Source organism: Apium graveolens, chromosome 6 (genome assembly GCF_009905375.1).
Source record: "Apium graveolens cultivar Ventura chromosome 6, ASM990537v1, whole genome shotgun sequence".
NCBI classification, from domain to species: domain Eukaryota; kingdom Viridiplantae; phylum Streptophyta; class Magnoliopsida; order Apiales; family Apiaceae; genus Apium; species Apium graveolens.
Window position 1 is genome coordinate 58,015,976 of NC_133652.1, and position 24,135 is coordinate 58,040,110.

General features: G+C 33.7%; 4 protein-coding genes across 4 annotated transcripts; 3 read left to right on the forward strand and 1 right to left on the reverse strand.

The window, feature by feature from the left end:
* Positions 1 to 2,590: 2,590 nt before the first annotated feature.
* Positions 2,591 to 3,121, reverse strand: LOC141665112 (uncharacterized). Its single transcript, XM_074471093.1, has one exon. The coding sequence runs from the start codon at positions 3,119 to 3,121 to the stop codon at positions 2,591 to 2,593; it is 531 nt and encodes a 176-aa protein (XP_074327194.1).
* A 3,200-nt stretch (positions 3,122 to 6,321) lies between these two features.
* LOC141667987 (uncharacterized) lies at positions 6,322 to 11,875 on the forward strand. The gene is made up of 9 exons (XM_074474642.1): positions 6,322 to 7,022; positions 7,325 to 7,747; positions 7,837 to 7,993; positions 8,097 to 8,338; positions 8,685 to 9,622; positions 9,720 to 10,066; positions 10,190 to 10,450; positions 10,541 to 10,746; positions 11,165 to 11,875. Exons 1-9 carry the CDS (start codon positions 6,741 to 6,743, stop codon positions 11,870 to 11,872), a joined length of 3,564 nt encoding a protein of 1,187 aa, XP_074330743.1. The 5' UTR covers positions 6,322 to 6,740; the 3' UTR covers positions 11,873 to 11,875.
* Positions 11,876 to 11,983: 108 nt separating this feature from the next.
* Positions 11,984 to 14,660, forward strand: LOC141667988 (uncharacterized). The gene is made up of 5 exons (XM_074474643.1): positions 11,984 to 12,289; positions 12,509 to 12,747; positions 13,188 to 13,300; positions 13,931 to 14,071; positions 14,192 to 14,660. Exons 1-5 carry the CDS (start codon positions 12,067 to 12,069, stop codon positions 14,442 to 14,444), a joined length of 969 nt encoding a protein of 322 aa, XP_074330744.1. The 5' UTR covers positions 11,984 to 12,066; the 3' UTR covers positions 14,445 to 14,660.
* Positions 14,661 to 15,765: 1,105 nt separating this feature from the next.
* LOC141668825 (small ribosomal subunit protein uS11z) lies at positions 15,766 to 18,535 on the forward strand. The gene is made up of 6 exons (XM_074475844.1): positions 15,766 to 15,903; positions 16,920 to 17,039; positions 17,127 to 17,172; positions 17,509 to 17,594; positions 17,866 to 17,995; positions 18,245 to 18,535. The coding sequence occupies exons 1-6, from the start codon at positions 15,901 to 15,903 to the stop codon at positions 18,310 to 18,312; spliced, it is 453 nt and encodes a 150-aa protein (XP_074331945.1). The 5' UTR covers positions 15,766 to 15,900; the 3' UTR covers positions 18,313 to 18,535.
* Positions 18,536 to 24,135: the final 5,600 nt, after the last annotated feature.

A 24,135-nucleotide genomic window follows, 5' to 3' on the forward strand; every position in this document is an offset into this window, starting at 1 on the left:
CAGATATATATATATATATATATATACATACTTATAATATCATATATATATACATATTTAATTACGAATTTAATTACAAGAACTTCAAAAATTCATAATAAAAAATCTATACATCATAAAATTATGAAAAAAATACCCAGACGATCTACAACACTTGTAGAACCCAGATCAATATTCAAAATTATTCTGAGAAACGATTTCTCATCAGACAAAATTAAACCATGATATAACTTGTAAAAATTATAATTAATTCATGCAAGCATATAAAATTCTGAAATTTTTACCACAAATCTATATGCATACAACCTAGGCTCTGATACCAATGTTGGATTTTAATCGCAGCGGAGGCATGGCAAAACACTTTTACACACAAAAAATCCAAATAAAAGCATACAGATCATGAATAAAAATTTGAGGGATTGAATCTAACCTTTAAAATAATTCGGAGACAACGATCAGAGATCCTTAGCAGTTGCTCCTCAAGTGTGAAGCACTCCACCGGTATCCACCAAGAAAACGATGTTAAGGAGGAGGAAGGAGGTGGAGAGAATTGGGTTTTCCAAACTTTTTGGGTTTTGGGGTTCTTCATAAAAATAGGGTCTACAATAGTGTATTTATAGGCAAAATTTTCAGCTGAAATTTTCCCATAAATATTATTATTATTATCCTATTTATTATTCTCATTAATAATTAAAACACCTTTTAATTATTAATCCTTTTTCTAAACACTTTAGAAATAATTCTCTCTCTTGATTTAATTTCCAAAAATTAAATCCTTTAATTAATAATATTAAGAACTTTTCTTAATTTATTTATAATCAATTAAATCTCATTTAATCAATTATTAAATTTGCCAATTAATTATTTATTTCATAAATAAACAATTATTAGCCATTATTAATTAATTCCTCCACCATTAAATCATTCTCTTTTTATGGTGTGACCCTGTAGGTTCAATATTAAGCCGGTAGTAGAAATAAATAATAATAAAAGTATTTTATCATTATTTATATAAATTCTCTAATTTATTAAATATGATTAATTAATTAATCACATTTATTCTACATCGTGAGGGATACTTCTCAGCATATCGCGACTATCCGGATAATATGAATTCACTGCTTAGAATACCAAGAACCAATTCAGTGAATAGTTACCGTACAATAAACTCCTTCTACCCTACAATGTCCCGATTAAATACAAGGCATGGATCTCGTGTCAAGCCTATCTAATTTAATCACTTGCTTACCATTTACTATGCGTAGTTCTATGCAAATTAGAAACTCCTTTCTAATTTCATTCACTCTGGCCAGAGATTCCTGAACTAGCATAAGTGGATCAGTCTTGAACATTCGCTTCCTTCACTAGAAGGGGTAGATCCTTTATTGATCATACACTATCTTCGTGTACAAATTCCTATACCCAGTAGAGCCCTAATAACTGTCCCTGAAGACTAAGAACTAAACCAAAGAATAGTTCAGTGTACACAAGATGACTATGATGACCTCAAGTCTAAGGATACTTGTACAACTATCACTATGTGAACAACTGCTGACACGTGAGTGAACTCCATCAGTTGTTCAGCTGTGCGAGTCATGTTCAGTTAACTTATTCTATAATAAGCACATACATACTAGCTATAGTGTCACCACACAAATGTCTATGAGAACAGACATCCTTCATAATGAAGCAAACATAGTATGTACCGATCTTTGCGGATTATTAATTACCAGTTAGTAATCCTATGATCAGGAACTATTTAAGTTTAGAGTTATCATCTTTTAGGTCTCACTATTATGATCTCATCATAATCCATAAAAAGCTTTACTCTAAACTATGGTATATCTTATTTAAACACTTAAATAGATAGAGCCCGTAATAAAAACAAAACAAGTCTTTTATTAAAATCAATGAAATCAAAACAGATTACATAAAGAGTTATTCCTAAATCCTAATACTTGATTAGACTTAGGACATATTCCTTTCATATCATAGTTCAAAAGTTAAAATCGACAATCCAAATAAAGAAAAATTCAACAAGCAATGTAAGGCCTTGATTAGTTATTCTTAGGCTCATCACCACCAAATTTAGGCATATTCACATCAACATCTTCAAAGAAATCACCAAGTTCCATGTGAGTAAAGGCCGAAGGATCAACTTGATTATCACTTCCAAGATGTGCTTCAAGATGGGCAATCCCCAAAGGATCACTCTGTTCGGTGAAATTAGTTTCAACATTCTTTAAAGATGCTTGATATAGGTCAGCAAAGTACTTGGAGGTACGACATGTACTTCTCCAGTGACCTTTCATTCCACATCGACTACAAGTACTTTCACCCCTTTTAGCCATCGTACTACCCTCGGACTTCTCCTCATTTATTGTCTGTTTCTGGTAGTAAGGCTTCCTTTTAAAGTTGGGGGGATTTTGTTGATTACGGCCTCTACTATGCACAAAACCATGACCACGGGCACGTCACGCCCAAATGATTTATTATCTCTATATTCATTATTAGTCACCGCATTCACTTCAGGGAATGGTGTTGAGCTAGTTGGACGTGCTTGATGATTTTTCAGCAAAAGTTTATTATTTTATTCAGCAAGAAGCAAAACAGAAATCAGCTCAGAATATTTCGTGAATCCACGTTCACGATATTGTTGCTGCAAGAGCATATTATTGGCATGGAAAGTGAAATATGTTTTTTCCAACATATCATTATCGGTGATATTCTCGCCACATAATTTCAGTTGAGATGTAATTTTAAACATGACAAAGTTATACTTGTTCATACTTTTATAATCTTGCAATCGCAAGTGTAGCCAATCATAGCGAGTTTTAGGAAGTATCATCTTTTTTTGGTGGTCATAACTTTCTTTGAGATCCTTCCAAAGTGTTGATGGATCTTTAATAGTCAAATATTCAGTTTTCAATCCTTCATCAAGGTGGTGGCGAAGAAATATCATGGCTTTTGCCTTATCTTGTTCAGAGGTTTTATTTCCCTCTTTTATAGTGTCACCGAGGCCCATTGCACTAAGATGGATTTCAGCATCAAGAATCCATGTCAAATAATTTTTTCCGGTGACATGAAGTGCGTTGAATTCAAACTTTGTAAGATTCGACATTTTGATTACTAAAAAGAAAGGATAATACACATTAATATCAAGTTAATGATATATCTTAATTTAGAAGTTCACCAAAATTTCATATTTCACATGTATAATGAACTCGAGTTTTGTAAGATTCGACATTATCACTAATAAAATTCTATTAATTATCTAATAAACATGTATAAGTCTAGAAAATTAGCAAATATACCTTGCACAGAATACGATCAAAGAAAACAAGCAAGCCACACAATATACCTATTTATACAAAACATATTAATATAGTTTTAGCAATTGGCTTCCAGTTCAGGCCCTGAGCATAAGCATCGGGCCCTAAATAAACCAAAACTTTTCAGCACCTCAGGACCTGAACACCTAGCCTCATGCCCTGAACATTGCAGAAACGTTTTCAGCATACCATCAGGTCCTGAGCTTCCAATCCTCAAGCCCTGAACATTGCAGAAAACGTTTTCAGCATACTATCATGTCCCGAACTTCCAACCTCAGGCCCTGAACATTACAGAAACTTATTTCAGCACATCATCAGGCCCTGAACCTCTAGCCTCAGGTCCTGAACATTGCAGAAATTTCACACTATGCTTCTCAGCTAAAAAGAAACAACTCTTATACAAATAAACATTCTTACTCTTATTTCTACATGGATTTTACTAAGAAAATATTTTAGATCCAAATACGAAAGTTTATGTCCTTATAGCAAGGAACAACCTCCACTTATTATTAACCGGAAATTACATTAAGAAGACATATTACATATGTTCTCAAATTTTCATGATGACTTTAAAACTCATGAGTAACAAGGCTATAATATATCTATTCTCCCCTTTTTTTTAAGAGATCAAAGTAATTAAGAGTACTGAATTATGTTATCATTAAGAATATAGAAGGATACTGCTTTTAAAATAATTTGATTACTAGTGCTCCATATCCTTAATATACACCAGTGCAAAAGAATATATACTAATATATTACATTGCCACAAAATAAAATAACATGGAATAATTAGCAAGTACATTTTCGTTAATCAATCATTCTAATTCACAAATAAAAGTTACAAACATGCATAAATATATTAGTAGTCTATGGTGTTACAAAAGATGGTAAGTAATGGTACCTTATGCAGAGACCAGAAGTAATGATTACCTTGCACTTGTGTTATAAAAAAACTCTTGTAATCTGCTAAACCAACTTCTCTTTTTGCCATACCCGGTTGATGACAGATCTTCTTAGCTTTCGTGCTGATAATGTGTTATATAATATAAAAGTAGAGAGAGTAAGAAAGAACTTAAGATTTCATGTATATTAATATAACAAGATAATATACATGCAAGCCTTTTATAGGCTTCTAAAACATAGGTTACGAGAAGTGAAAAATCAAAAATTTGTATTAATTAATTGGGTAAAGGTGAAAGGTCGAGGAACATCTAGAAAATTAAAAGTCATACAATAATATCATAACAGGGTGAGGGGTTTATTTACATGGGAGAAAGGTGGGCAGTCACTTTTTTTTTATTCCTTACAAGTGAAAGTGAGGAAAGTTGATTTTAGGTTTAAAACCCAAAAGTTGTGAAGGATATAAATCTGAATTGTTCGTGTACAAAAACGATGACGTAAGAATGATGGCAATGTTCTGGTGCAAAGTGGTTAATGTTCATTGTGGAAGGTTTAGTTGCACTGGAAACATATATTTGTTGTGGTTGCTGGAATCCCGAGAACAGATTGCAGCTCTATGTAACAAATAATCCAAAAATTGTTAGCATTTTTTCCAGTCTCTTTTTGTGGCCATTGCTGTGAAACAAGATGTCATTGTCTTATCCCGCAGATTTGCTGATAATCAGAAAGATCCAAACAAGTAAACTCAGGTTAAAAAATAAACGCATCTCGTGTTTTGGTAACTTATTGTCAGCGTTAGGGTTGTTGTATTAAAACTTCATTTAGTCCTTTTCGTCGATCTGAATCAATTTTTTCACGACAAGAAATATAAGAATCTAAGGGTCATTTATTCTAAAATGTGTATATTACTTCATTATCAAGTTTACAAGGCATAACAAGGCACAAAACATCTTTGCTCTAAATTAGCTTGTCACTTGCTTGACCAAAGATGATAAGATTAAAATGCAAGCACCGAATACGGCATTTTGTAGTTCTAACTCTATTAGAACGTGTTCATATCAGCCACCCAGAATATTGATGCCACCGAAGTCTGTTGAGAAAGCCGAGTCCTTGTGGCGTTAATTAAAAAAATTATGCACATTGTCTAAGAATCAATGCCTCTACATTCAGAAAGAGGTCATTTTTTATTTTTTTTAATTTTAAGGATCAGTTGGTCTTGAAAAATTAGTATAATCTCTTTGAGGTGATGAAAGTGTAAATGATCTTGCTTTGCCAGGGACAGAAATTAATTTGTAAATTATTTGGTTAATTGATGTAATAATTCAGTGTTGTTATGTAAATTAAACAAGAACTTGATGCCAGAGTGTTGTGAATCTGGTACACTGGTACAGTTCATACAACTAGAATATTAAGTATCCAGAAGTTAGTATATGTCATGTTGCAAAATAAGAACAGTGTTAATAAAAATAATTTATGTACACGCTCTTTCAACTGTATTACAGACTTACAGTAGTTTACAACTTCACATCACATTGACAGTAACGAAGAAAAAAAATATCAATTGTTGTTCACATGTTCAATGCACATAAATATTGTCATTTCTGTTCAGTTTAATACAGCCAGTACAATGTGTAATGCACAAAATATAACTACACAGAGCATTGCCTAATTAGAACATTTATAATGGAAGTATCAAACTCCTGCACTTTTACAAGAATCTTGAAAACCTTTATGTTTCTGATAAAATGCTGCTAGCTACCATAGAAACAAGATACTAAATACTACTATAATTTGGACAAGAATCATCAAAGTAACAAAATTCGGGAGTAAGGTCAAGAATAACACGCGCATTGTGAAACTAAAAAAAATACATTAGAAGTCGATAAAAAAGGTTGCACATTGTGCCGATTAAATTTCTTTTTGTTGTGTTACACACTGATTAGTATTCGCACATACAATTAATGCCATATGGAAGTGAAGAATTTGTTGAAAGTTCTATTCAACAAATTCTTCACTTCCATTGGGACCAAAAAAAATCATATCTTGTGGATTGTCCATTGGTCCCAGCTTAATACTTGAGATCTCAGTCCACAGCATAACTCAAAATTGCATTGTTAGTCACCCTCACATATGCAACAACCGCGACTATTGTAGCATTATTCCTAAACATGTGAGCTTTATGGGGTATCATAGGTATATAATTTAAAATCTCATTTTTTTGGGCAAATTATGTTATAATACTATTTTTGATGTACATGATGTTGATGAATTGTAGAAGTTTGGCACCAATATATTTATGGGTTTTGTTTTACTTACTTGGACGCCAGTAAGAAACAAAAACTGGATCTTCAACTGATATACTTTCACTTGGTTTTGATCGAACATAGTCTTAGGCTTATACTATAAATATACAGATTCATCATGTACACTGTACCACATCATTAATAATAGAAACTCCTATAAACTCTATGGCCACTCTAGATCTTTATTACTTGTAGAACCCATAATGGAGAAAGCAAAACCAGAAAACGTATTTAGTAGAGGAGGAGGGGAAAAAAGAAATGGAGAAGAAGATGGCTATGACATCGTTGTTGTTGGTTCAGGATATGGAGGTTCAGTAGCAGCTTGTCGCTTGTCAATGGCAGGATTAAAAGTATGTTTAGTGGAAAAAGGACGAAGATGGGAAGCTCAGGATTTTCCAACTAGCAGTTCCAAGATTTTATCAGCTTTCAGGTTCGAAAGCAGCAAGTTGGGAATCAGTTTTGGCCGCAGAGATGCTTTGTTTCAGGTTTCTTTCTGCATCCTCTAGTTGACACATTTTTTAAAAAGGGAATTTTTTTTGAATGGTCACCAAATTATTCATGGTTCTAAATTAAATTTTGAACAATAATTACAATAATGAGTCCTTAACATATAGAGGTTAAATTTTGCATATGTGGTTGCTTGCTAACCATAAGGGCATCCAGCATGTCTGAGTCTGACTAGTGGGCACTAAAACGTATCAGGTTGGGTCTATTTGAGGCAGTGTGGTGATTTTATTCGAATAGCTATATTATATTGCTTTTTATTAAATGCATTATGAAAGTACAGGTATATGAACAAGAAGATTGCTTAGCGGCTATGGCTTGTGGGCTTGGTGGTGGTTCATTAGTTAATGCTGGAGTCATGATACCAACTCCAGTTCGTGCTAAAAGGAATGTGAAATGGCCCAAAGAATGGGAAAATGATTGGGAATTTTGCGAGGCTTCTGCTTCATCCATGCTAAGGGCTCAAAGAGTCCCCACTAAGTTTCAGAATGCCAAAGTCATGGAAGATATTATAAAAGAAGAGTTTGAGGTGAGTATAGAGAGTCCCCTGAAGCTGAGCATAAATTTTGATGAAGAAAATCCACCACTGAATTCCAAGAATTCCGCTCAAATGGGATCTTGTTTGGCCTGTGGTAACTGTCTTTCCGGATGTCCTTACAATGCCAAAGGTTCCACAGACAAAAATTACATCTTCTCAGCTATTCAGGTATCACCAACACCAAGTGTATCAAACTTATAAGAGTTCTATGAGCCCCTTCCCCAAGTTGAATTTGTAAGTGTTTTCTTATGATGCAGGAAGGATGTACAATAAAGACAGAATGTGAAGTGCAGTACGTGGTGAAAAACTTGGATAAAGCTTCCAAAGAAGAAAATTTTAGTACAAAAAAAAGACGGTGGCTTGTGTTTTTTAATGAGATTGATCATGTGAAGTGTGATTTTGTAGTCCTCTCAGGTTAGCCAAATACAGAAATAGTTCCAGGGCTTTTGTTGGGATACCAATCTTGATATTGTATCTTCCTAACACTTATATTGTTATCGTTCTTGGAATCTTGTAGGTGGAGTTTTCGGGACAAACAATATATTGTTTCAGTCTCAGATGAGAGGACTAAAACTTTCCAGCACACTTGGATCAGGGATTAGTTGTAATGGAAATAATGTTGCTTATGTTGCTAGAAGCTCAGCCCCCTTAAATGCCTCTGGCTTAGACAGGAAGAAGTTCTCTAAAGTACCATTTCAGGAGCGGCCTGGCCCTGCCATTTCTTCATCCTACACTAATTCTTTGGGGTTCACAATTCAGGTCTGAAGCTTTCTCATCTTATTGTTCACCTCAATTACCTTCAGCTCTCATTTAACTTCCTCAAACCCAAAATTTACAGTTTTTAATGGATATCTGTGTATATGCGTTTGTAGTTGACTCAAGACAAGAGTTCTGCATGACTGCATCTTTGAATATTTTTAGTCTCTCTTCTTTGATATTCCTCTCAATAAACACTTTTCTAACGAATTGTATGTATGCAGTTTTTTATTTAATTTTAATTAGACAAATATGTAGTTATGCACATTAAAAAGCAAAAACTATTACATAAGATATGCCTTCTAGTTTTCATAACAAAGGCCTTTCATTTATTATTTCATTTCCACAGAGTGCAGTACTTCCTACACCTTACGTATACATGCTATTTAAAGGACTTACAACTTATAGTTGGCCTGGTGGCTATGGTATCTTACACGAAATTGTAGACAAGCTGAAGTTCATTTTCGGAATAAAGAACAGCCAAGGGATGGTTCTTAATGTTATGGGATATGATGAAAGTGATGGGAAAATTTCATTTAAAAAGGATACAAACAAGATCTACTTTCAACCACCCAGAGATACTTTATTTCCGCGAAAAATCAAAGCCTTCCAAATGCTCAGTAAAAAGTTGGGAGGAATTCTTCACATTTCAAAGTATAGAAGCACCTCTGTTCATCTTTTAGGCGGTTGCAATGCAGCATCAGATCCTTCACATGGTGTTTGTAATACTAATGGTCAAGTTTTTGACACAAATCTCCATGATAGTGTCCATACTGGTTTGTATGTCTGTGATGCCTCCCTAATCCCTTGCTCAGTAGGCGTTAACCCATCTCTAACTATTGCTACAGTCTCGGAGCATGTAAGTAGGCATCTTGTAAAGGATGTTGTCAACTACAAGAACATGTGTGATGCAAGATTTAGTCGTACAGCCTTCAATCAAAACCTTAGTACGGCGACTTCTGAGAACTTAAATGATAGTCACAAATCTTCTATTACTTTTACTGAAATTATGGCAGGGAATTTAGAGGGTCTGCCATTTTCTGCTCATCTGAGAGTGAAATTGAATTCTTGGAGCTCTAAAGATTGCGATAGAATGACTATGATTAGTGGAAAATCACATCCTCTTCTCAGAGGAAAAGTTGGTGGATATGTTGTTTGCACTGCTATAGAAAGTGACAAAATACATGTTATCGATGGAGAAGTAGACCTGTGTGAAGTAGATATCAGAACTCCTTACACTCAGTACATGCACTACAATCTTGTCCTTGCAGCTTCTTCTGGTTCAAGGTTCAACAATTTTTATTTGTTATTATTGTTACTTGTAGTCTACGCCTTCTCTTCCTCAGTTTATTGTACTGATTAAAGCTTTACATTTAATTCGCAGATATGTTCTTGAGGGAAAGAAAGTATTAAATCCTTTTCTATTTGGATTGTATATGATTAAAGAATCAACATCAATGAATATCACATTTAGAAAAGTCATCATGAGTAATACTAAAGAACAAGAAACAGTAATTTTGGAAGGAGATCTTCATGTATCAGTACTTGAGATCATAAAGAGTTTGATAAGCATGACAGGGAGATGTAAGGGGAAGTTTATATGTCTTATGTTACAATCTTTTCTCAGAACTTACATCTTACAAATACCACGTGGGATTAACAAAGATTTCACTGCTTTGGATATTTATCAAAAATCTTATCCAAGTAGTGATCTGCTGGAGATTGAAACAGGTACACAAAATAAAAGTTGGCCAAAAAAGGACAACTCTGACTAAGCTATTCTAGTGCTCTTCATTTACAAAGTAATTCAAAGCTTGACTAAACTTCATAACAGCGGTCCTTGTAATTTTGCAGAAGACAATTTCATCATCAGTTGCAAGCATTGGAAATGCAATCAGAGTTCATCAAGACTAGGATATAAGAAATTGTATCCAGTCCTCCTTATTAATGGGTATTCAACAGAGAGCTTTTGGCTACCTACTGAACCAAATGATCTGGTTAGGACTCTACTAGAAGAAGGGCATGACACATGGATTCTTCAGCCAAGATTTTACCCTTCAAATTCCTCTAATTGTTTCACAATTGAAGATATTGGCAGATATGATATACCTACGGGTATATTTTGTCAACACAAACTCTACTGAATCAAATATGAGATTATGTTGCAGGCATTTTAATTAATTACCTCAATTTTATTATGTGCAGTGATCAATAAAATAATTGAGTTGAATGGAAAATCTGTAAAAGTACACGTGGTTGCCCATTGTGTAGGCGGCTTAGCGATGCACATTGCTCTTCTAGGAGGTCATATCTCATCCTCCACAATAGCTTCTCTGTCTTGCACCAACTCTTCAATGTTCTTTAAGCTGACAGCCTTACCTTCCTTCAAGATGCGGCTTCCCCTTTTGCCGGTAAAATCAATCTCTCTCTCTCTCTCTCTCTCTCCCTCCCTCTCTCTCTCCCTCCCTCCCTCCCTCCCTCTCTCCCTCTCTCTCTCTCTCCCTCTCCCTCTCCCTCTCTCTCTCCCCCTCCCTCTCCCTCCCCCCTTTCCCTCTCTCCCTCCATGTGAAAAGGCAAGCAGGATTGTTAAAGACGCCTACTACCTAGTATTCAATCTCTTCTAGGCTCCCCCTAAATCTTCTTTCTTCCTACATTTATATGAAATAGATTATCAGACAACTGATTTTTGTGCACATAAAGAAGTAATACCTGGTTGAATATATCACAGGCTTTTTTTAGTCTTAGAATAGACCAACCATATTTGAAAAGGTTAACCTACTTCTTTCTCTTTAAATCATGATTCATTTATGAAAATTATTCAACTTGCAGATGTCTATGGCAATACTTGGAAAAAACAAGACATTACCTTTATTTGGATCTTTAAAGACCACGCCTTCGCAAAGACTCATACGAGCCATAGCACGTTTCATTCCACGTTACGAAAGATGCAGCTGCGATGAATGTGAAGTATTTTCAGGAATATTTGGGAACACGTTTTGGCACAACAACATCACCTCTAGCATGCACTACTGGATGAACAAAAAAAGCCTACCAGCCCTTCCTATGGCAGCATTTCCTCACCTTAGAAAAATCTGCAACACCGGATTCATAGTAAACGAAAAAGGCAAAAACACATACTTAATCCATCCAGAGAGAATGGCATTGCCAACCCTATACATATCAGGTGGAAGAACTATTCTAGTGACTCCTGAAACTTCTTTTCTAGCAAACAAGTACATGAAGCTACACCAACCTGATTATCGACACGAGAGAGTAGTTGTGGATGGCTTTGGACACTCAGACTTGCTGATCGGAGAAGAGTCGTATGCGAAGGTATTTCCACACATTTTATCTCATATTGGATTGGCTGAAGAGGAAAGAACTTCATCAGCAATTAAAAGGAAGTTCTACAGTAAAGAAGCCTCGGCTTGGAGTAAAGAACAATATGAAGAAAATGCAGGGTTTTGGTGTTGTATGTGTGTAGTATTGCTAGTAGTTTTACATTTTCTTGTAAACAAATTGGGACATTTGTTGTAACTTCAAGCTTCTGCTTTCAACTAGCTTGAAATAAATAAAATAAAATCTAATTTATGTCTATTTTCAGAATATATTTTTTTTGCCGAAGAAAAAACATATTTGTCCGTAGGCAATACAATAGTTATATCTCAGCCTCAGCCCACACAAACAGGAAGGATATACAATACGAAGGCACAAAGCAAGCAAGCACATCAATGGCGACAATTACACGAAACAAAGCCGGTCTAAAACTCGTGAACCGTTTAATTAACACGATTCACTTTCGGTCCACAAGACTAATTCAAACCCTAGCTTTCGAAGAGGTCCGATCGGAGAAACCTTACGATTATACAGCACTCGTTCTTCACGGTCTCTTAGGCTCTGCTCGTAATTGGCGATCGTTTTCTCGTATCTTAGCTTCATCTCTTTCCACCTCAGGTCTCTCTCTCTCTGCCCCCTCTCTGTTAGGATTCAAAATTTGATTATTGACTGTGTCTAAACTCTCTCTGTCTCTCTCTCTCTCTCTGTGTATGTGTTTGGGTGTTTGTGCGCATTTGTTCATTTGTTTATATAATTACAATTAAAATCTGATCGATATATATTGATGATGATTTAATTATAATTGAATTGAGTAGTGTAATTTTACATATGTAGTAGAGTGGAGGATGATGCTTGCGGATTTGAGGAACCATGGGAAATCGGCTGAACTGAAAGACTTAATTGCGCCTCATGACATCCCGAATGCTGCCAATGATCTGGCGAATCTGGTCAAGTCTCAAGGTTGGAATTGGCCGGATGTGGTTATAGGTCATTCTATGGGTGGAAAGGTTGCATTACAGTATGCGCAAAGTTGTGCTCGTGGTGATTATGGTGATTCCGTTAAGTTGCCTAAACAGGTATTGTTGCTTGCCGCTGCCCTCACTCGGTTTTTAAACTATATTATTGTGCTTAGTTTTTAAAACCTAAATGTGTGACAAAGCTTAAGCGTGAATGCACATCAACACACACACACACATATATATATATATATATTTGCACGGTAACTAAATACTAAATAATAAATATTAGTTCCATTAAGGCAAACAAGCATGTTCAAGTAGCATAGTTAACAATATACACAATTTGTTTTTGTAATGATGACAATCGGCAAATAGTCAAATTCTTTCAAGTAGTTAGTATTTTTTTTGTTTTGCTAAATAGCATGTTCTGATTTTTGTTAAATAAAAAGTGAAAACAACAGTCACGACTATTTATACGAAAACTATTTATTTGGTACCTGTCAATTGATTTGACAATTTATAGCTCACTCACAGATGAGATACATGATGCATAACAGCTGTGGGTACTAGATTCTGTACCTGGAACGGTGAACCCTGAATTCAGTGATGGAGAAGTGGAGAAAGTTTTGAAGACCTTGCAGGGTTTACCTTCTTCAGTCCCTTCAAGAAAGTAAACACTCTCATCACATATGACATGGTTCTAGTATCCTATGAATGTCAAATTACTTTCCATTTGTATACATGTAAGATTGCATATATCTTTTTAATAGCATCAGTTATATAAAATGGTGGTTCACAGGAGAATAAGAAAATGAATGGTGCATCCAACTTCAAAATACGCCTTCTGATGAATATCGTGAATTAAACCCTCATAAACCATTTGGTCATGAATCTTTATTCTGTATCTCTGTTTTGGGTATCTGTCAGAAGTATTTTGGATGACAGAAATAATTTTTGTTCATTATTGAAATCGCGATCAATTGGGTCATCAAATATAGGCTTCATAAGAATCTCTTATATTGCATTATGCATATCACTTTTGGACTTCAGTATGGCCGTTACTAATGCTCCTTGTCCTGGTAGTTATTGGGAATATAATGCATCTAGGCATTTTAGGGGTCGTGACATCAGTACAGGTCTGAAAAGTAAAGCAGGCATTTTTTACCTGTGGTGGTTTGGTAGAAACTTGGATTCTTCTCCTTTCCGCCGAAGTTATCTTAATTTGCTAGTTGTGTCTGAATCCTCTCCCAGATCCTTTTGAAAATTTACTGATTACAATGAATCCTCTTCCTGACTGTAGATGGTTGGTCAATCATATGATGACTCTTGGTTTTTCGAAGTCATTGTCCGATTGGATAGGCACAAACCTAAAGAAATCAGAGGAAGGTGAGACATGGGCTTTTAATCTCGAAGGTGCTGTAGCAATGTTTAATTCATACAGGTAAATTCAAGTTATGCTTTACTTGTTCACATGATCACATAACTGTTTCTTTTACTATATTTCGAAGAACATATATGTGGTTCATTATGTTTTCTGATACTGTTCTGTGAACTCTTTTAGGGAGACAGATTATTGGCCTCTACTGGAGAACCCACCCGAGGGGATGGAGATAGCAATTGTACGAGCAGAGAATAGTGACAGATGGGATGCTGATGTGGTTCAGCGGCTTGAAAATCTTGCCAGCAGGAAAGTTGATGGAGCTGGGGGAAAGGTCTCAGTTTATGTCCTTCCCAAGTCTGGTCATTGGGTTCACGTGGATAATCCCAAAGGACTTCTGGAGATTGTGACACCTAAAATATCCTCTCTTGCTTAAATCTAATCAATCTAATCCTTTGCCGGTGTTAGGTTTGCTTTCTATGTATGTTCATTTCGCTGAAAAATAATAATAGCATGACTTCAGCTGTAATAGTTAGTTGTGGAGTACCAGATTGAACTTCAGTTGATACTTGAGTTGTGGATTTACAATTTGGTTTGCTATACAGTTCAGTAAAATTTGCTTCTATATTAATCAAAGGGTGTTGGAGGACCATATGTAGGAGCTTGAATTTTTTATTTTATTTTCTGAAGTGCTTCATAGTTTTGTGAGCTAAATTTTGAAGATTGATTAGTACAAGTTTATATTTTATATTTATATAGTTGATTTGCACAAGTTTATGTATATATAATGTTTTTTAGATGTCATGGAACTAAAATTAAAGCAAGTATAAGATTTAAATGACAAAAAAACAACTCATGGTGGATCTCTCTGCTTGTCAAAGAAAAGAAGGTCTAAACAGAAAAAAATGTGGATTCTCTAGTTTCGTGTGAAAAAAGGAAATTTTGAAAATAAGATAGGGGACAAAAAAAAGATAGGGGGCTATAGGATGAAAAAAACTAGAATTTTCTTTTCTTCGGTTCGATTTAATTGTGAGAGCATATTTTGGGTATTATCAATGTTATAAAAATCGGAAATCGGAATATAATGGTAAAATTATCGATTTAGGATTATCAAAAAATCGGAAGGATTAATCGGAGGAAAAATCGGATATATTTTTATATTATAATTATATTTAATTCAAAACCCTTATTTTATTAATAATTTGTAAATTAATATATATATTTAACATATTACATAATTGATAGTTATTTAAATCTAATTAAAATTTTATTTTATATCGAATAATTTATTTTCAATATACCGTTCAATAAGAATATATATATATTAATCGAATTTTGGAAATATGATTTGTCACTTATTTTATAAAATATTAACTGAAGATTAATCAACTAAATCGGGAATTTTTAAAACCATGAGTGATAATGCTTCTTAATAAGGATTTTCTATTTTTATTATATAATTTTTCATTTTCAATCTGGAAATTATTTCACTTCCAGACAAAATAATTCTAGATCATTCATTTACTTTCTTCTCTATTTTGTTTCAGAATTGTATTCGTTTTTTAGACACAAACCAAACACCCCTAACTTATTACTTGGAATTTAAGGTTAACGGTTTTTTAACTTAAAAGTTCTTGTTAATAAAAAAATGATGTGAAAATAAAAGAATCAATTAATAAAAATCTGCAAACACAATTTTAGAGAAAACGAAATAATAATAAAATGAAAAAGAAGGGGGTAAAATTGGTAATTGGCGACTAAAAACCCTAGCAATGGATATATAATATAAGAGGAGTATGCATAAGAGCACCGCATTCGCCTCTTCCTCTACTCGTACTCGCACCGTCATCATCGTCTACGCTTAGGAGCCATCTTCTCACTTGCTGCTGAAAATGGTACTCTCTTCTCTCTCGATTTACATATATACACTCACATACGATTTATTCTTTTCAGTTTTTACATGTCGCTGTTTAATTTCTTATATATATATCGATTGCGAAAGTGTTGCCTCTGTGTGATTGTTTTCGAATTTCTTTACTTGTTAGTCACTACCTCTGTCTCGATAAATGCTATTTTGTCTTGTCAATTTTAATCATATGATATAATTGAATTTGTATTACCCAATTGTCCTCAGAGAGAGAGAGAGAGAGGAATTCTGTAGCATTGGGATATGTAACTAGGATACGATGAGAGGGAGAGAGGCATCGTGTTGATTCGATATCGGTTAGTAGCTCTTACATGTTTCTTATGATTATCTAATGCATTTAGCTTAGAAGCCTATTTCGGTCAAGGTTCTGACAATCCCAGGTTTACCTTTTATTGATTAATCCAATGATTTAGAATTAATCCTATGTATTTTTATATCATTTTATATAAATATATTAAACATTTACTAATTACTACATCCTGGCAATTAGTCTCAGTGTAGGCAGGGGAGGATCCAGGATTTAAACTCCGGGGGGACACCTACCATATTTTGTGAATACACCTTTATATTTTTCAATTTTTGGGGGGCACTTTTATATATTTTCAAAAAAATTAATGGTAAAAAAACATAAATTTTTATTTTAGGGGGGACACGTGTCCCCCGTGCCCCATACTAGATCCTCCCCTGAGTGTGGGTGATTTTTTATAAGTTGATTTCTGTACGTTATATGTTGCATTTTTCAACTTGCTTGTTGTTATTACTTTTTGAGCTCGAATTGCTATGCTCATGGGAAGCTTTTTGTCTGCTTGTTTCTTGTCAAGTTATGTGTGACCAATAGATGAAATTCATTTCTGCCAAATCAATTTTATGTAATCTATGTTGGATAGCCGTACTGCATAATGCCTTTTATAAATCTGAGACATATTCATGCGGCTTTATTGTTGTCTCTTGTTTATCTTTCCTTTTTCTGCTTCTGTGTACTAGTCGAGGAGGAAGACTAGGGAGCCCAAGGAAGAAAATGTAACTCTTGGACCTGCTGTTAGAGATGGCGAGATCGTGTTTGGAGTTGCCCACATTTTTGCCTCATTTAATGACACTTTCATTGTGAGTACTGTGGACTTTGTTGTGTTTTGTTATTTTTATCTAGCAATCAGTCCTAACTATCATTATTATGCTTTTGTGAAAATGCAGCATGTCACTGACTTGTCTGGAAGAGAAACCATGGTTCGAATTACTGGTAAGCTTCTTTGCTAACACAAAAACATTTGCACAGATTTTTGTACACACAAACATATGTATGTTTAGAGAGTAATTGATGCTTGTCTTTCTGTGATGTTTTATGTTTTCTCTGCATACCCTTGTTTTTGTTTTGATTTTTAGCATGCGGTTTTTTTGTAAGATGACAATCTCAAATTGTCAAATAGGAGGAATTAAACTAAATTAGCAACTCGTAGATAAAGCAGAAGGTTTAAATGTACATATCATATCTATCTTCTACAACAAAATTATCTGTCACATATTTATGTTAGACAAAAGAACTTTGATGACACTCGGGAATGTTTATTTGGAATAGGTGGCATGAAGGTCAAGGCTGATCGTGATGAGTCTTCACCGTATGCAGCTATGCTTGCTGCACAAGATGTTTCCCAGCGATGCAAGGTTATTTGTCTTTCTTATTCTAATGCACAATTAAAGATTCTGGATTATAAATGTTGTTCAGTTAATATTTAGCATATAATATTAATATTATAACATTCGGGTCAGAGGAAAAAGATATATCTACTCTCGTTTCTGCATGTATCCAGAAAGAAATTAAGTTGTATACTTGTTTATTTCTTCTGTGGTTTTTCCTTAGACAAGCTCATAACAATTTCTTGGTGCTTATCCATACTACAATGATAAAGAAGGCTAATTTAAATATTAATTACAGGAATTAGGCATTACTGCTCTTCATATCAAGCTTAGGGCAACAGGAGGGAATAAGACTAAGACCCCTGGTCCAGGTGCTCAGTCTGCACTCAGAGCTCTGGCTCGTTCTGGCATGAAAATTGGACGTATCGGTAAATGTTCTTATCTGTAGAATTATCATCTGACCCCCTACCATTAGTATCACTGCATCAATTACCTTCTTTGTCCCACTCTCGTTTTGTTACACTTCATTTAAGCAGTTGTAGTTAATTTTTAGTCATAGCTAATTCTTTTTTAATTAATTGAATTATGTCCAAACAAAAAAGGTTTTCTTCTGTCTTCAGCTATCTGGCATTCAGTCGAAAGTTTAATCCTTGTTAATATATTTTATTTAATTGCAGAGGATGTGACCCCAATTCCCACCGACAGCACTCGTAGAAAGGGTGGTAGGCGTGGAAGACGTCTGTAATTCTATTTTCTTTTGAAGTTTTTAAGCATGCCAGCAGTTTCTGTCAGAGGACCTTGTCTGTGTTCTGGTTTATTTTGAGAAATTGATATGGTATTTAGGATATGTTTTCAGCAAAACATAGAACGGTTATGACTTAAATTCTCAGATATTGCAATATTAAAATTCCCCGAAACAACAGTGCCTATGTGTTTAATTTTTCTGTTATATTTATCTTCTTTCTTTATTGTTGTTTGAATAAGGAGATAAAGTCCTGCGTTGTCCTGCCATGACAATTTAGTGTTTACGGTTTCAAAGTTGGTGTATACATGCATTAGGCTGTAAAAGCTTTGTAAAAATGTAGCCTGTGTGTGTACAATAATTGTCACTCGATACAAGTGTTTTCTTTAGGCAAACAGGAATAGCTTTGTGAAAATGTAGCCTGTGTATATAAAAGAATGTAGCCCTGTCACTTGATACTTTACAAGTGTTTTCTTTAGGCATGCAAGAATATTAAGCCACCACTTAACCTATTTGCGGGAACGTGACCTATGTACCCTATTATAACCACCACCTCAGCCCTTAATCACTACCGATGGCCACAACTCCCAGCCACTATTTACAAAAAAAATACAATAAACAGAAATAATCACTGTCATTGCATCCAACCATCAGAAGTGTCACCATGACCACCACGAACACCTGTAAATCACGTCCTGAACTATGACCCTATTTCTAAACATCAGCACAAAATCTATAACGTATGTAAACCAAACTTTGATCACCAATGCAGTTACCAAACGTTTCGTCATATTATGACAAGTTTTTGATGATGAAAGCCTGAATTCGTTGATGACTTTGACAGAAAATTGTGTGGGCAATCGAGAAAGGACGTAGGTATGTCGGAATTTTTTATCGAATTTGGTCGGAGATGGTGGTTGAAAATGAGAGGTAGGTGGGGTGGCGGATTTAGAAGAATATAATTTTTTGCAGGGACACTATTAATATACAAGAAAGTTGTCAAAATATTTGTAAAATCAGTAATATCAATTTTTTAATCTATTTATAATTTTTCATTTTATAAGAACTAAGAATCTGGTTACTGAAATATTCTATCTCCAATCCAAATTATATAAATACCTTAAATTTTTTGCACGGGGGCCGAATAAAATAGGAACTTGTCAATGGCACTGTTCTGATTTTGCCTTCTTCGGATGATAACTTTTTTTTTTCGAGTGATACCCTTGGATTTTAAAATTAGTGTATATCAAGTCGTTTGGTTAAACAAATACTAGATAAATGTCACTCCCTCTATCCGTCTGAATTCTTTATAATGGAGGACGGGGGGTTTGACACATATTTTAAAATTGCCGTAAATCATGGTTCCCTATAATTTTAAATATATATTTTTTTAAATAAAAATATAATGTTAAAGCTATTATATAGAAAAAAGAAAATTCTAAAAATAAATTTTAGAACTAAACTTATAATAGCCTTAAATGCATGTCAAACATGGAGAAAAAGTAGGTAAATAACAAAAAATTAACATGGACTCAATTTCTCATGTTGAGACCTAGTAAAAGTCTTTGAACTGACTTTCTATGATGACTCGAACTTCTATTCTCTTTATGCGGCCTAGTCACGAACATTCAATACTAGATTACGACCTCAGAACTTTACGGATAAGATAACTCATTGGTCGGTGGATAATCTCTCCGCTACGACTATCTTCCTTGACTGTATTCGTAGGTATATGCCCATGCCTTAATGCAAATGCTAAGCACGTCCTCACATCTCGATGAAGATAACCCATTATATTACATGATGAGTGATCCCAAGTATAAAAATGAAAAGTGTAAGATAATTCCAAACTCTCCGATGAGGATAACCAGTTGAATGCGGAAACGAGGCTCCCAAAATACACACTAGATTTAAATGATCATTACGCGATGAGGATAACTCGCAAAATCACAAAACGGAGCCTTCGAACATTATCCAAGATAATAGGCTCGTGGAAGCCCCTTCCGAACCCTTAGGGCGCTACCTAAGAGATTAGAGGCTCCTAACGACCCTTGGAGCCTCTTTGGAGGCTTTTCTCCATCACTTGTTCGATCGTTTAAGTTCAAATATTCTTCTATTAAGTCATATGAACAAACCTTTTTTCAATTTACTCGTTGTTGTTCATATTGCGTCGCAAACGACCGTCCCCTTACGACCAAAAGCCCTTCCAGAAACATGTATTCCGGAGCACGAGCAACTCTGAAAATCGCATACGTTCTCTCCAGGTTGTGAAACATCTTTTTCTGCGGACTTCTCGTCAATATTCATTTTTTCGTGAACTACCGTCATAAACGACAATCGTAAACGGCCGCTCATCGCGGCTAGCACCACTTAGGGCGCCCGGAGCTTTGTATACGTGTTTTTCGGAGCTCAGTCTACTTCTCCATCATCGATTGTCCGACCAATTTCTAAAGACCGGATAAAATATCCACGTTGATTTATGCTAATAATACCAAATAAAAATTTCAATTATAAAATAATATCATTTGAAACACTCTTTTTTCCCGGGGCACGTGTGCCGTAAACATCTATTTATACCGCTCATGTCAACATGTCTATATTTATAATTCAATCGGGTAGTTATATTATTCAAATGAGAGATTCAAATAAATGAACAATTCAGATTAAATTTCACATTCTGGACATCTCACAATTTGATTGATTTGATATTTACATGGATATTAGTATATACCCCCCTCCCCGCGATGCACGATTGTTGCTATCATTATATATCGTAAATTATAATTTTAATATATTATTAATGGGATTCGAACCTTACACCCCTATATAATTATAATTTATATTGTTATATCTAACCGTTCTCATCAATTTGATCTAAAATATTGAACGGCTCTGCATTGAGTGATCAGACCGACTACCAAGAAAATTTTTAATATCTCGTCTTTAATCTAATAATATAGATTAAGAAAAATTAAATATTTTATTTTGTTATCCAGAAATATTTTCATTTAAACTTAAATACATGAATTTCAATTAATGCTTTCTGTTGGTTTGTTGCCCCATCTATATGCACTTTTCAAAAGTTTAAGATTTGGCATCTATGCAAGGGCATAACTCCCATAACTCGGCGGGACTTGTGGAAGTCCAGGTCCCGCCAACTGTTCCATTTCACCGAAATATTATTGTGAATATTTGAAAAAATATATAATAATTTAATTTGATTCTCTTGAAAATTAGTCAACACCTGCTAAACTATATTATCGAGTGCGCACCTGGACTATTTTGGTATAAGTCTGTATGAGACAAGTAAAACATATCATAATTTCAGTATGCAATTATAGTAATGGAAAGATGTACAAGTAGGTAATAATTTTTTAGGGAAAGTAGCTACTATATTTTATCTTTTTAGTTTCACTTGAATAAATTAATTATTTTAAGTGATAATTAATTGAATATATGTCGTCAAGATCCACGAACATAAGTTGTTCACGGATTAGGCCCAATACGCTGGGAAGAGCAGAGACATGTGTCCTAAAAGGACTCAAAATTCTACACAGAAGGTTATGAAGTTTCTTCCCTTATAGGACTCCTAATCACCATCTAAGTTGGAGACTTGTTCACCAAATCTCACCGCACAAGTCTAACCCTAGACTCACCTTTATATAAAGGGATCTATCCCTCAACCTAAAACTACTTTTTGACTTGATTCTCTACTACACAGAGATACGTAGGCATCTTGCGAGGATCGATAATCCCAAACGTAAGAGCAACAATTAAAATTCGGAACTCATAAATCCTAACATTAATTATTAGGGTTTTTATTAATATGTCCCACTTTAAATATTCATCTATAAATATATCTCATTTATAATTTTATTTATAAATATATCTCATTTTCAATTTTTTAACAATTTTATGTTAACCATGGTTAACTTTACTCTTTGATATTTTTGTATGACATATATAACCTTTAGTCTTAACTTCATAAATTTTATATTTTTAAATATTAATACTTTACTTCTTGTGAAATTATATAAATTTTGAATACTTAATTAATTAGATCAAATTATAACATATTCTTGTCATGAAACTTTTTAACAATGTCTGACACTATTTGTTTTATTTGTGTCTGACACTAAAAATCATCATCCTCACTAAAGTAAATATATAGATATTCATTATCAAGTGAAAAATCCAGTCAAAATAATTAAAAAAATTCAAAAGTAACTGAAAAAAAATCAACAGTCCAAATAAACTAATTCAACTATTTACTTTCACTCTAACCCTTTTTCTTTTTGAGTTAGAGCCTATCAGACCATCACCACACTTAGTTTTGTTATGCCCAGGTTGCTTACACTTGCAGCAACATCTTATTTTTTTCTCCTGGAATGTCTCATCATAAGCCTTTCTTTTATTCTTTCTAGGCCCGCCTTGTTTTCTAATCAGCAAAGTTGGGACAATAATTGCTCCAGGCTACACAAACAAATATAATGACTATTAGTTATTTTAAAAAAATGTTTATATGATTTAATATAGCAACCCTTTAATATAAATACCTCTTCACAATCATTAGAACCTTTCAAAGGTACCATCTGTGATCCATATCAAAATGTAGTTACAAACCACAAACAAAACATGTGTGGTGAAGTGGGGAATAACTTATGAATAGTTTCGCTCAATCCTTTTTGCCTCTCAGATATGAAGTTGATTGCCTCTACCACATGCTCATCCAACCTCAAACGCTTTAGATGTTGTAAAAATAAGAACCAATTGTCAGGACACTCATTTTTACAAATCATGATTCTTAAAGGCACCAAACCGTTTTGTCGGCTGATAATAAGCAACCAACATACTTCCCCTTAAGGTCACATCCATCAAGACCAACCACATTTCTACAATCATCAATAAAAGCCTTCATAGGTGCATCAGAAGATATTGTTACAGACTCAAAAGTTTTATCTTCACTGTAAGGAAAAAGAAAAGTTAAAGCATACATAAATTAAAGTTAGAAGTATTAGTAACTTTAGCTAAAATATATATTAATTTATATGGAAAAATATGTAGTAAAATTTCAAAAATAACAACAATATTGTACTAAAATATGAAGTTAATTTGTCTGAAAGAAAAAAAAGTATCTACTAATTTCAAAATTAAATCAATATTAAACACTTAAATATAAATTATTTAGTAGTAAAGAAAAATATATATACTAATTTTGAATTCTAAATCATAATTATACTAAAATATTACTAGTTTTTAAATCTAAATTAGTATCAACACTTAAATACGTGCTAATTTATATGAAACAAATATGTACATATTTTTTTAAACTAAAGTAGTGTTATATCACAACATGCATTAATTAGTAAAAAAGAAAAAAATAGATACAAATTTTTAAAATCAGAGCAATATTAACACTTACATATATATTCATTTGTATGGAAAAATATGTAGTAAAATTTTAAAATTACAACAATATTGTTTTAAAATATGAAGTTAATTTGTTTGAAAGAAAAAAAAGTATCTGCTAATTTTAAAACCAAATCAATATTAAACACTTAAATATGTATTATTTTGTAGTAAAGAAAAAAAAGGGTACTAATTTTGAATGCTAAATCACAATTATACTAAAATATGTACTAGTTTTTAAATCTAAATTAGTATCAACACTTAAATACGTGCTAATTTATATGAAACAAATATGTAAATATTCTTTAAAACTAAAGTAGTGTTATACTACAACATGTATTAATTAGTAAAAAATAAAAAATAGGTACAAATTTTTAAAACCAGAGCAATATTAACAATTACATATATATTAATTTG